Below are 12,925 nucleotides of genomic sequence, written 5' to 3' on the forward strand. Positions count from 1 at the left end.
CCAGGCCGGTCTCTTGCACCCTCTGCCGGTCCCCAAGCGCCCCTGGTCGCATGTTGCTTTGGATTTTGTCACTGGTCTACCGTCGTCATCAGGTAACACGACCATACTAACTGTTGTAGATCATTTTTCCAAGGCGGCGCACTTTGTGGCGTTGCCCAAGCTCCCGACTGCCTTAGAGACGGCTCGGCTCCTTACCGAGCATGTTTTTCGGTTACATGGGATTCCACAAGACATTGTTTCTGATCGGGGCCCCCAGTTTACTTCCCGGGTCTGGAGGGCGTTTTGTTCAGGACTTGGGGCCCGTGTGAGTTTGTCTTCAGGTTTTCATCCTCAGACGAACGGTCAGGCGGAGAGGGCAAACCAGGAGTTAGAGACCATGTTACGCTGTGTGGTTTCCTCGAATCAATCCACCTGGAGTGACCAGTTGGCTTGGATTGAGTACGCCCACAATTCCAGCACGTCGGCGGCCACTGGTGTGTCTCCGTTTGAAGCGTCGCTGGGGTACCAGCCACCATTACTTGCCATCACTGAAGGTGAGCTGGCCGTTCCCTCTGTTCAGCATCATATGAGACGCTGCAGGCGGGCGTGGCGCGCCACCAGGGCGGCTCTGTTGAGGACGACGGCGCAAAATAAGAGGTTGGCCGATCGTCGCCGCACTCCGGCCCCTGCCTATCGTGTTGGACAGCAGGTGTGGCTCTCTTCCAGGTATATTCCCTTACGAACTGAATCCAAGAAGTTGGCCCCGGGTTTTATTGGGCCTTTTTCGATCCAAGGTGTGTTGAATCCGGTGTCTGTTCGTTTGGCCCTTCCTCGCAACATGAGGATTCATAATGTGTTTCATGTTTCCCAGGTGAAACCGGTCCGGACCAGCCCTTTGTGCCCGCCTTCCAGGCCCCCGCCGCCCGCCCGGGTCGTTGCCGGCGCTCCTGCTTATGCCATCACGCGGATTATGGATGCCAGGCGTCGCGGTAGGGGCTTCCAGTTTTTGGTGGATTGGGAGGGGTATGGTCCGGAAGAGCGTGCTTGGGTGCCGCGGTCTGCGATTCTGGATGATGCTATGGTGAAGGAATTCCGCCGCCGGCACCCTGACAACTTTGGTCGGTCGCCAGGTGGCTCCCGTTAATGGGGGGGTACTGTCATGGCTAGACGGTCTTCACCGATCGTCTGTTTTCTCTTCGGTAATCTTCGGTCACGCTCGGTTGATTTTTCTCTGGTCGGCACACTCATTTCCTCCATTACCCGGGCGGTACGGTGGCTGGCTGCTTCCCAAAACAAATACACATGTGCAGCTTGGCACTTGTGCTGTACATAACAAGTCACGTGACGTGCCGCTGCAGCTGTGATTGGTTCAGCTCTGCACTACTTAATTTGGATTGGCTGTTCTTTTTTTTCTTTTTTTTTTAAGAGGACAAGAGCGGTGAGGCCTATCGCAATAGTTACATTTTTCTATCGAGAAAAAGTTATGTCGCAATACATATCGTTCTATCGCCCAGCTCTATTTAGACGTAACATTTAGATTTTAATATAAAAAGTTACAAATGTTGTTGTAAATGTTGTAAAAATTGACTCAAAAAAACTTGTTTTTCTCCAATGAATGCATCGGAGGGCAACTTGGGGTTAGTATATTGCCTAAGGATATTTTGCCACCCCATGTAGAACTGAGAAGCAATTTATCCAACATCCAGGAATTTTCCTTTCCCTGTGTAAGAGTTCCAAGGAAACCTAGAATCATGCCAGGCAGAAAGCCAGCAAGTACAAACAAGTACATTAAGGGCATGTTCTTGTTCTTCTTGTTCTCTAAAACAGACATTTAAGACACTGTTGAATTAAAGGATGCCAAAAAGGAAAGAGAGAGAGAAGCAAACATGGCTTTAACACAGTTGTTGTTACTTCTGTTTTTTTTCTGCTGTATTTCTGCCGCGAACACTTCAGGTAAGTTTGAAAATACTGTGATGTCTTGAATTGGTTGGTCTCTACTCATAAAATCCAAATAAATTACTTATTGTTATCTGTGTTAGAACAAATACAAGACTAATTCAAAAAATGTTTTGGTGAATGCAATAATTTTCAATAGAAATCCTGACATAAAAAAGTGTACTATTTCAAGAACAATGTTAGATTTTAAAATGGACAAAACTGTTTTGTGGTGAGACGATTCAGGCTTTCAAAATCTTTTCTTAAAAAAACAAAATACTGCATTCTCCAGACAAGAGTTATATTTTTAAATTTTCTAATGATTTTTTTAAAGATTTCCCGTTTTGTTTAGTGTCAGTTAGTGTCGAGAGGGGGATTATTTTTGTTTTAGTTTCAATTTTTTATGTTAAGTTTTAGTTCATTTTGAATGGCTTTCGGTGTTTGTTATAGTTTTTTAAATTATAATTATTGGATGGAGGGCATATGTCAGAAAGCAAAGATGTTTCATCCATATTTTATCTTAGTTTTAGTTTTATTTTAGTTTCCAACTTCACTTCACTTCAACTTTTATTTCATCTTAATTATTTAAAATGCTTTTTTTTCACATCCATGTTTAGTTTTAGTTTAGCTTTAGTTAACTATAATGACCTTGGTACAGACTAAAAAGGAAAGCAAACATCAGGCTTGTTATCAGCTCTTATTTCAAAAGCCTGCATGTATAGTCTTGCACTGATGGCTATGGCACTGGCAGCTTGCACATCTGATGGGGAACATTAGTGTTGAAAGGTATACACAAATTTTACATCAGATTATATTCACCATGTTCAGACATTGATACTGTGATATGCATTTCCTTTTAAAATATATTTGAGATAATGTTCTTGGGTCTGTCACATTTGTGCACACGTAAAGGTCAGACTGAGTTGTTGTGACCAAACCGCAGCATCCGAAGACTAGCCTCATCAATGTTATTTTGGATGGATTTGTTGGTTGCAGTTGCCTGCAACTGAGATGAGAGACCTTTAGTTGGCAAACCATCCCAGTCGCTGAGCTTTGTGCAAGTTTTAGGGCAAAACTAGACAAGAGAAGACTTTGGATGTGTTTTAATTATTTTGTTTGAAAAGAAAAGTCAGCGGACAAACAGATTTAAAACTGCGTCTGTTTCTGATTTGTAAACTCTAAGAAAATGTTACCATCATAGTTTTATATCCAGCAAATAACCTTTCATTTCTGTTTTTTAGAATACACTGACAAGTCTATTTTGTTTTAAAAACAGGAGCGCATGGAGCATCTGGAGCAGTTTTTAACTATGATAATGAAAATAATTCACCAAATAATTCATCAAATAAAACATCTTTCGGACTTTCAGAAGAGGCACTGAAGTTTCTAAATGGCCCTGTGTCCACCATCCTTTTACCTTCCTTTTACACGCTGGTCTGTTTCATCAGTGTGCCAATTAACTTCTGTGCCGTGATTGTCTTTGCTTGGGGGATCCGTCCCAAGAAGCCAGCTGCAATCTATATGGTGAACCTGGCCTTAGCTGATCTGCTCTTTGCACTGATGCTCCCCTTCAAGATCTCCTACCACTTTGAAGGCAACAACTGGAAATTTGGCCCGTCCATGTGCCGCGTGGTCACTGCTGCCTTTTACTGGAACATGTATTGCTCTGTTCTTCTCATAGCTTGCATCAGTGTGGACCGTCTACTTGCTGTAGCTTACCCTATGGCATCTCTTACTTGGAGGAGCCCACAGGCTGCAGTCATAGCCTGCATAATCATGTGGATGTTATCCTTCGCTGGCTCGATTCCCCTTTTTACCATCCACCAGACATTTTACGTCAGTGAGTTGAACATCACCACCTGCCATGATGTCCACTCTACAGATAAGATCGTCTGGTTAAAGACATACTTCCTCACCATCTGCTGTGTCCTCTTCTTCCTGCCTCTGCTCATCACAGTGGTGTCCTACGCTCAGATAATCCGGTCATTGAGCAGAGTCCAACATGATGTTCCAGGAACATCACAGAGGAGAAGAAGAGCAATGGTGATGACATTGACTGTGCTGGTGATATTTGTCCTGTGTTTCATGCCCACAAACTGTCTGCTGCTTGCACACTACCAGCAGTTTAACACAGAGAAGAGCCAGGAGGCACCTGATGGCTCTTACGCACTCTATCTGGTGTTTCTGTGTTTGGGAAGTCTGAACTGCCTCCTGGATCCCCTGCTCTACTACTTTGGATCCTCCCAGTGCCAGAAACGACTATCCAACATGGTCAAGTGTAAGAGCATTACACAGAGCAGAGATATCAGAGATACTCAGTCAGCAACTTCTTCATGGAGATTCAGGAGGTCTGGAAAAAACATCTCCACCAGAGGGGGTTCTTTTCAATCAAGCCTCAGAAGCCAAAAGAAGAAATTACTACTCCTCTGAGCTGATATTTTAAATGACTCTTAGCTGTTAAAGTTATGAAATAACATCAGTGATTTGTCATGAAATTTCAGAAGCTGTGAACATAAGCACGTAGCTAGCAGGAGCGTTTAGAGTTCTGGGCATATCATTCTTCATGATCAGAATGAACTGAATACCTTCCACGGCTATCTCAACAGAAACAGCTTTAAATCTTTGTTTCATAGACACACATGATCAGTCACAGATGCCAAAAGGGACACTGACACCAATCCTCAATAGGAGAACTCATGATGGTTCAGGAGCAGTCAGGCTTACCCGGGTGAGATGTGTTTTTATGTGTTCAATAAATTCTACTTGTATCTTTTAAGATGTGAATATTTATTTTTAATTATCTAGACCAGTTAGTGCAGATTAAGTAAAAAACCTTTGAACTGGTATATGTTAAAAACTGATCCAAATCTAGGACATATTGTAAAAATAAACATGATTTTTCCACTGCATATAAAAATAAGCCTCAAACATCCTCCCTCATAGTTCCATTTGCTGATTTTGATCTGAATTATATTTATCATTATATCTACATTTATACATCGATTTTCCTTTCTTTTGTTTTCTTTGTGGCAAGCGTATGCCAGTGCTGAGGGGAAGTGGAGGTAATGATGAATAAGGTAAATCAACAGAATGTCACATTCCTGGGTCTGTTGACCCAGCGTTTAAGTTTTAGTTTATTTTGATGTTTATGTTTAAGTTCATTAAGTTAGCTAAGTTCATTTCTTTATTAGATTCCCCTTGTGTTTTCTTCCCCTGTATTTAAGTTTCCCTCAACCTTCATGTGTTTCATGTTTGCATGTCTTTGGTTGAACTTTTATATGTCTGAAATAAAGGGTTATCATCATCAACTGCAGTAATATTAAAATGCCACCATTTAGGTTGATCAGATAAATATGTGGGATCTGTAATAAACCGTTTCTAATCAGAAGTTTCTTGTTTTGTTTTTTAAATTTAAATTTTAAATTTAGTCGCCACATGTGGGGTTACCTGCTGTCGTGACCCCTTGTAATCAGGAAGTAAAATATAACAGAGAAAGCAGATGTCAGAGCAATTCCTAATATCTCTATACTTCTTTTTATGGATGATACTATATGGATGTAAACTTGCCTGTGCACATGATGTCACCAAGCCTGCTAATAAAAAAAACTGTAGTAGTCTGCTTCCTGATTGTGGGTATTAGGTATTTTAGTACCATGGTAGCATTTACTGGATATTGTTTTATAGTGACATTATGCAGGAAAACTCTGTCATTCAATAAGGCCCCTATGTTTCAGTTATTTTTCTCTTTGACCCAAGAATTGATGTGTGAGAATCACAGGCTGGTACAAGGTTGAAATACCACAGAGATCACTCCCTCAGCTACATTAGTTTCTTAATCTCTTAGGAGACGCCTGTTGAAGGCCAAATGGTTTGTTTCAGAATTCACTAATGAAAGAACTCTTTATTTCGTGCCTTGAAAATATGTCGCTGAGATAATCACAATTGTATCTGAACTGAGAAACTATACAAAGGATGCTTCTTCACCCAAGGGCAGGAAGACGCTCCCTTATCTTGGTCTGTACTGGTTTAAACTGATAATCTGCTGTCTCATGAATTTTACCCTCTATATAAACTGTTGTACTTGTGAATAAAGTTGAGTCAATTTGGGAAGACAACCTGAAGCAGTCTCTGTTTTCTTGTTCTCCCAAGCTGCTCCCGAGCTCGTACTAACACGCTGAATGGCATGCTTGAATATTACTTGAGAATATATTTGACTGTGTTACAGACTAAGGGACAATCTCTGCTGATAGGTGAAGGTACAATCTCTGCTGATAGACGTCCACGCCTCGGAGGAAGCCGATCCACGGATTAGGCCCTGGAAGCCGTTTCCTTCAGTGGGATCTCTGGGATTTGTAATCCCCACTATTGTGTGCATCATAACCTATTTCTCTTCACACACAGGATTTTTCAGTTTAGAACAATCATGCTTGCTAAAGACTTCCTGGAATGCTCTTTAGAGTGCATGTTGAATTTAGGTTGTATGTTTGTTTATTTAGAGTAGAGTTGTTTTCACTAGATTAACAGTGTTCCAAAGAAACCTGGGACCAGGCCAGGCAGGAAGCCTGAAACAGCAGGTACAAACAGGTAGGTTTAGGGTGTGTTCTTCAAGGCTGGAACTGTTAGCAGACATTTCAGACACGTTGGCTTTAAGGAAGCCAAAAAAGAAAATATAAAACTGATATATAAATAAAATTAAATTGAATTATCGTCAAACTCAACATGACTTTTTTTTTCTTACAAAGATACGTTTTCTCATTTTAAACATTTGATATCTGTTCAATGTGAATAAACTATGGGTTTATGAGATTTGCAAATGATTTAATTCTAATGTTATTTACATTTTACAGTGGGTCATAATTTTTATATTTTCTTTTAGAATTGTGGATATATATTTTAACAGTTATTTTTTACCCAGTGTTGTGGTTTCAGTTCCTTGTGGATGATTTTTAGCATTATGATCAATGTTTCAGGCTAAAACGTGTCAGATAAAAATGAAAAGACACCCCAGTGTTATGCCTCAAAATAACTCATCTGGCTCAGTCAACAGTACCAAACCCAGTGATACTAATTTATCAGTGACAAGATGAGATAGAAGATAGGCTTCATTAGCCCAAGACATGGGGAAGTTGTTACAACAGCAAAGTAGACAGGAATAAATAGATGCAACTTACCTAACAACAATAATATATTGCAAAAATAGAAGAAAATATACACTATACAGGGTAGAAGAAATATAATTTAAATATATGTACATAAACATTAAATGTGTTTTTGTGTATATGATAAAATGATACGGTTTACTAGTAGCAGGAAAACAGATCGTGTCACAATGCAGTGGTTGGCTGTTATTAGCTGCAGGTATTGTGTACTGCACACTAAGATATGTACAGACCACAGTCTGTACATATGTGGTGTGTTTTCACATCTGTGCATTCACTGCTCAGTGCAGCAACCTGTCACTGAAGGAACTGCTCAGTGCTGTCTGGGTGATCTGTCTGGGGGTGGGAGGTGTTCTCCAGCAGGGATGACAGTTTGACCACCATTCCCCTATAACTGGCTACCTCCACTGGGTCAAGAGGGTGTGTCCAGTCAAGTCATGTGAACACCTAGGTTCAGTGGTGTAGGTAGAGAATGTTTGTGCCTGCAGCAGACACTCCCTGTGGAGTGTCTGCTGCAGGCACAACTACTCTACTAGACACACGGTCTGGATCCTTACATACTGAGGGCGGTTGGTAAGATAGTCCAGGATCCATGTGGTGAGATGCACTCCAGCTTGTCTTTCAAATTTATGTCTGCGATAGTGTTGAAAGCACTAGAAAAAAAAACCCAAACATAATTTCGAGTTCTCAAAATGTAAAAAAAAAATAATTTTTCAAATATTTATATGATAGTGCAGTGTGGTAGGACTTGACTTAAGCAGCCAAAGAAGTGCAGGAGACAGATACTGTCCAGTGAGCAAGTAATTTATTCACCATTTTGTGACCAATATTTACACAAATAAAAAATAAAAAAACTCAACTCCATTATTAACTCAGTTAAAATAAACATAACTGAACTTAAATCGATGGAAATTAAGGTCAAACTGCACACAGCTACACTGACCTGATCCTTCCTCCCTAAACACCTGCGTTCATCTGTTTAAATAGTTCATTCACCCCTGTACTAATCGATTAAGGTAGGTAAGTCAAACACTTCTATACTCCAACCTGTACTGCTACTCTTCCTAACAATAAAACTCTAAGGTATAGTCAATACATATTACAACAAATCAATTTCTCTACTAACACTCTAAAATCAACTTTATTAAATTACAAGGATTCTCCCCCTTCTCCTCCTGGTCTCTTCCTGTGACCTCAGATTAACCAGTAAGCTATAAATACAGGAAGTAAAACCTTCCTTCTTTTGTTCCTGGAACACAGGTAGGTAAGGTGAGTTTAAACAAGACAAATTAACAGTTGAACTAAATAACATGTTAACTTAACAAACTTGTCAAAAATTGATTTAAACCAAGATGTGATGTTATATAATCTGTAAAAGTGCAAAAGATAGGCAAACATCTACTATCCAGGGTTTGTTTATTGCAGACTACACATGAAATATGGTTAAATCAAAACAAGAATGTTAACTAAGAATATGGACAAGTGGTACTCACCCATTTTGTCACATGCAGCATCAGATACACTGAAGGCTAGCCTCACCACTGTGCGACTTTGTGCAGTCAATTGGACCTGTAAAAGCTCAGGAAGTCCTAAAAGTGAATACTGTCTCCTTCTTGCAGTCTATCCCATCTGCCAAGTGGCAAGGTAAACCCTGGGCAAGTCACCATTCTGTTCCAGGGCAACCATTTTTAGTGTTTATAAAACAAACACAGAAATAAAAAAAGAAACACAAAGGGGCTCTAACACCAACCCAAAAACTCATAGTGGTTCAGGAGCAGTCTTGCCCAGGTTATAAGCATTACTTATGTTTTCAGTAAATTCTACTTTTATCTTTTATGATGGGAATATTTCTTCCTAGTTATCTAGACCAGTTTGTGCAGTAACAGAAGCTTTTTATGTTTTTTTTTCTCACAGGTCTATTACCGGTATGCTGCATGTGTCAATTTTCCTTCAGAATGCATGTTGAATTAATCGTCTGTTTGTTTATTTAGAATATTGGTTTTCACTGTTCCAAGAAAACCTGGAACCAGGTCATCCAGGAAGATATTACTAAATCAACAGGTACAACAGGTAGGTTTAGGGTCTGTTTTCTCAAGGTTGTTAACAGGCATTTCACACACTGTTGGTTTTAAGGAAAACAAGAAGGAAAAGTTTAAGGGAAGGGTTTGCAGATTTAAGCACAATAAGGCCAAACCATGTCCTGTAGCTGTACTAGGGACATGTGTATTTATGCAGTATTAAGACATCATTTGTCCAACATCCAAGTTTCACCTGTGAACGGGTTTTTATAATTATATAGAAACTTGATTTTATATTCATTCATGGTTTTATAATTATAAATTCTTTAGGCTTAAACGTGTCAGAGAGAAATTACATACCGGTACAAGATGAAGTTTCAGGGTACATCAAATTTGCCAGAAAAGTCAAACTGAGATGTTTTGGATAGCGAAGCATCAAATAAACAGGAGGCTAGACTCGTAACAATTCACTTGTTGAGTTTTGTATGATTAGATGGACAAAATAAAATAGGAAAACAAGTAGGTTTGTACTTTTTCAAATTTATTTTAGCTCTCATATAAACTATTTTCTGCAGTTTATTTGTTCTGATTTTCAGAATACACAGTAAAAAAAAAAAATCTTCAGCTCTGCTGAGAATCCACAGGTGGGGGTGGTACTTTATTTTGATGGGACAGACTGAGAGACAGACTGGCATCATACCATACTGTCTACTCTTTAAATTTTTCGAATAGGCTTACTACTTCTGGTTTAAGAAATTTGACAGGAGTTATTATTTCACATCGCATGCCAAACATTAAACTGATTTTTAGTCTAAACAGTAACACATGAAAGACAATCTTAATGGTGTATCAGTTGCCTGGGCTTATCGCATACAGAGAGGCAAAAACATGCATAATTTATAGCATCATCATAGCGTTGTATTGTTTTGTTTTTATTTTGGGTTTGTTCGGCACAGCAACGTAATGAGTGGAGATGTCTATAGGCTGTGGTCACTTTACTTCAGCATCTAGCTAAAGGGAGGAACTTTAAGTGTCAGGTCATTTCAAATGCTGCGCTCAGTGTCCAAACTAAGTTACCTTCTTTTCTGTTTAAACCATTGAAAAACATGAACTGTAACAGTAAATATGTCTTCTTAACTCACATACGAAAGGGAGATGAATGAACACACTGGCACGCAGCTCACACTCAGCTAACAACCAGTCAATACAGAATCAACCAAGGCAAAAGTGTTACTACTCATTTCTCTTTACATTCCCATTGCATACTCCCTACAGTAACACAGTCAAAACAACATTTAAAACAACAATGAAGATATGATATGAGACAAATTTCTCATCTACCACACATACCAACTTTGTACCATCTACAATAACGACAGCATGAACTGTCCACTGACAATTTAGGGGCTGTAATTTACTAATATAATTGTATTAAATCAACTTATACAAGGTTCAGTTATCTTTGCACACAAAAAAAGCTGGTCGAAATGTCCTCAAAAGAGCCACTTTTTACTTTTACTTTTTTTACTTTCTTACTTTGAGTACATTTCATAGACTACATTTCCACTTTTACTTGAGCAAAGAAGTTGAATCAGTACTTCAACTTTTATCAGAGTACATTTTAACACAAGTATTTAGACCTCAGAATGTCTGTACTTTTTACTTTTAGAACTTGGAAATACAAACAAGCAGACACGGACACCAGAGGCAACTTAGAGTGATGCTCATTGTGGTTCAGAAGCAGTCATTCCCCACTTTTATTTTTGATGATCTGCATATTTATTTAGAAGTATCTAGCTCAGTTAGTGCAGTTCCAGGTTACCCACTGACCCTAAAGACAGAGCTGACCCAATTCATGCCTCCCCTAAATGACAGATGCTTTTGGTTGCTGCATGTGAAGTGAAGTAAAAACCTTTGCATTGAGAGCGTTAATACTGTAGTAGATCCAAATGTAGAACATATCATAAACAAAACATGCACTCTCTGTGTAAAAGTATGTTGTAAAGTTTTAGACATCATATTCATTTAAAAGAAACCATATGAATAAATGTTTTTGAGTTACAGGATTCGAAAACATTCATTTGTTACTGTGTTTTAAACAAGGAAGGACTGAGAAGCAGTGACACATCGTTCCTGATAAGTTTTTGTATATTGCCCTCTGCTGGTGGCAACCTTGCATTAATATTAAAGCTTTATTTAATTCATTTTTAAGAATAACGTCATATTTCTCTGCTGTCATCCGTGGCTCATCGTCCTTTTTTCTTTTTCTCGTCTTTTATTTTGGCATTGGAGGTAGTAAAAGGAAGGTGAATGGGAAGGGTTTTATTTGGAAATCTCCTCCCTAAAATTCAAGATTCTTTATTTGTCACATGCATAGTTATACCAGTACAACATGCAGTGAAATGTATCCTCACACGCTCCTCGACTGTGCATGACTGTGTTGATAGTCTGGATTTTTTTACTGTTGAGGAAATACAGGTTTACCTTAAATAAACAGTTTTATGATATTATCATTAATATGAGAAATAAAGGTACTGAGAGAATTTTCATCTGGATCATCACTTTTCAGATTGTCTCTCAGATCTACATGGCTTCTCAGAAAGAAAGATTCAGACAAAAGGAACCAGTTTCACTATCGGGATCAGTGCAGCAATCAGCCATCAACAGCAAAGCTACCTCAACTTTAAATAGGAGCAAGGAGATGACATGATTGCAAACAGGTGAACTTTGCTCCTCCAGATGTGCAAAATTAAAGGGAAGAAATAAAATACTTAAAGTGCTAATAAGAATAATATCAGCAAACATTCACATACATTCCCACATACATGCTTCAGTCAGCGAATAGATTAATACGAGTGGCGTGATGGAGATTTTTATTGTAGCAGTATTCAGACGTGTTATTGCAGTTGGATAAAAGCTGTTTGAGTTTACAGCAAACGCTGCAGTCCCCTGCAGGAGAGAGAGAGAGAGAGAGCAACAAAGAAGAGGGACAAATGGAAAGGACAAGTCAGCACAGGAGGATTTGGAAACCATACAAGATTTAATTTCTTTACACAACAGTCACTTCATTTCCCTGAATGGTATTGCCTAAAGTCACCTGCCAGGAAACTTACCTGTGCAGGCCCACAGTGCGTAGAAGTAGTAAATTGTGAGGCCGTTGGCAGCGCAAATGTCACAGATTAGTAGGCAGAGGACTCACTCGCAGGACTCTGAAGTTTAGAGAGAAGGTGAGGGTTTATTTGCAATGTGACACCAAGTGAGAATATATACATATATACAGTGGAACAGATAACACGGGGCTCCAGGGAGTAGGGCGGGGTCCGAAGGGAAGGTCCAAGACGGGGGTACACACACGCTCTTCTTCCACTTGATCCGTAACTCAAAAATGTCCACACTAAGAAGCTCACGCTCACTCACACACATCCACAGAAATCCAGATGGCAGGGAGTCTAGAAGGCCTGTACACAGAGGAAAAAACAAAGTCAGGAGGAAACTCTAGGGGATCAAAGGAACACTTTCATAGGCAACGCTACACTGACACTTGGTAATGTGACGATCCAGCGAGGAAGCAGCCTCTCTTGCCATCTTAAGTAGTCTGCCAGGATCAGTGTGAATGAGCCACAGGTGTGTGTTCAGGGTGGGTTCAGAAGCGGGGAACCAAGGTCCAGTTCCGCCCTGGTGGGAGAGGTTAAGACAAAAAATACACACACCACGACCTCTCCAGATCTTGAGAACCATGACAGCAAACGCATATTGATCACATTTTTCACATTTCACATTTTGTGAAAATGGGATTAGATCATCTGTCCTTGCTTTCATAACCTAAAATATGTC

General features: G+C 39.6%; 1 protein-coding gene across 1 annotated transcript; it reads left to right on the forward strand.

Moving 5' to 3' along the window:
* The first annotated feature begins 1,809 nt into the window (after positions 1 to 1,809).
* Positions 1,810 to 6,616, forward strand: LOC102208444 (proteinase-activated receptor 1-like). The gene is made up of 2 exons (XM_005720094.1): positions 1,810 to 1,932; positions 3,191 to 6,616. Exons 1-2 carry the CDS (start codon positions 1,866 to 1,868, stop codon positions 4,342 to 4,344), a joined length of 1,221 nt encoding a protein of 406 aa, XP_005720151.1. The 5' UTR covers positions 1,810 to 1,865; the 3' UTR covers positions 4,345 to 6,616.
* The last annotated feature ends 6,309 nt before the right edge of the window (positions 6,617 to 12,925 follow it).

Source organism: Pundamilia nyererei, unplaced genomic scaffold (genome assembly GCF_000239375.1).
Source record: "Pundamilia nyererei isolate P.nyererei 1_Seehausen unplaced genomic scaffold, PunNye1.0 scaffold00002, whole genome shotgun sequence".
Classification (NCBI taxonomy): Eukaryota; Metazoa; Chordata; class Actinopteri; order Cichliformes; family Cichlidae; genus Pundamilia; species Pundamilia nyererei.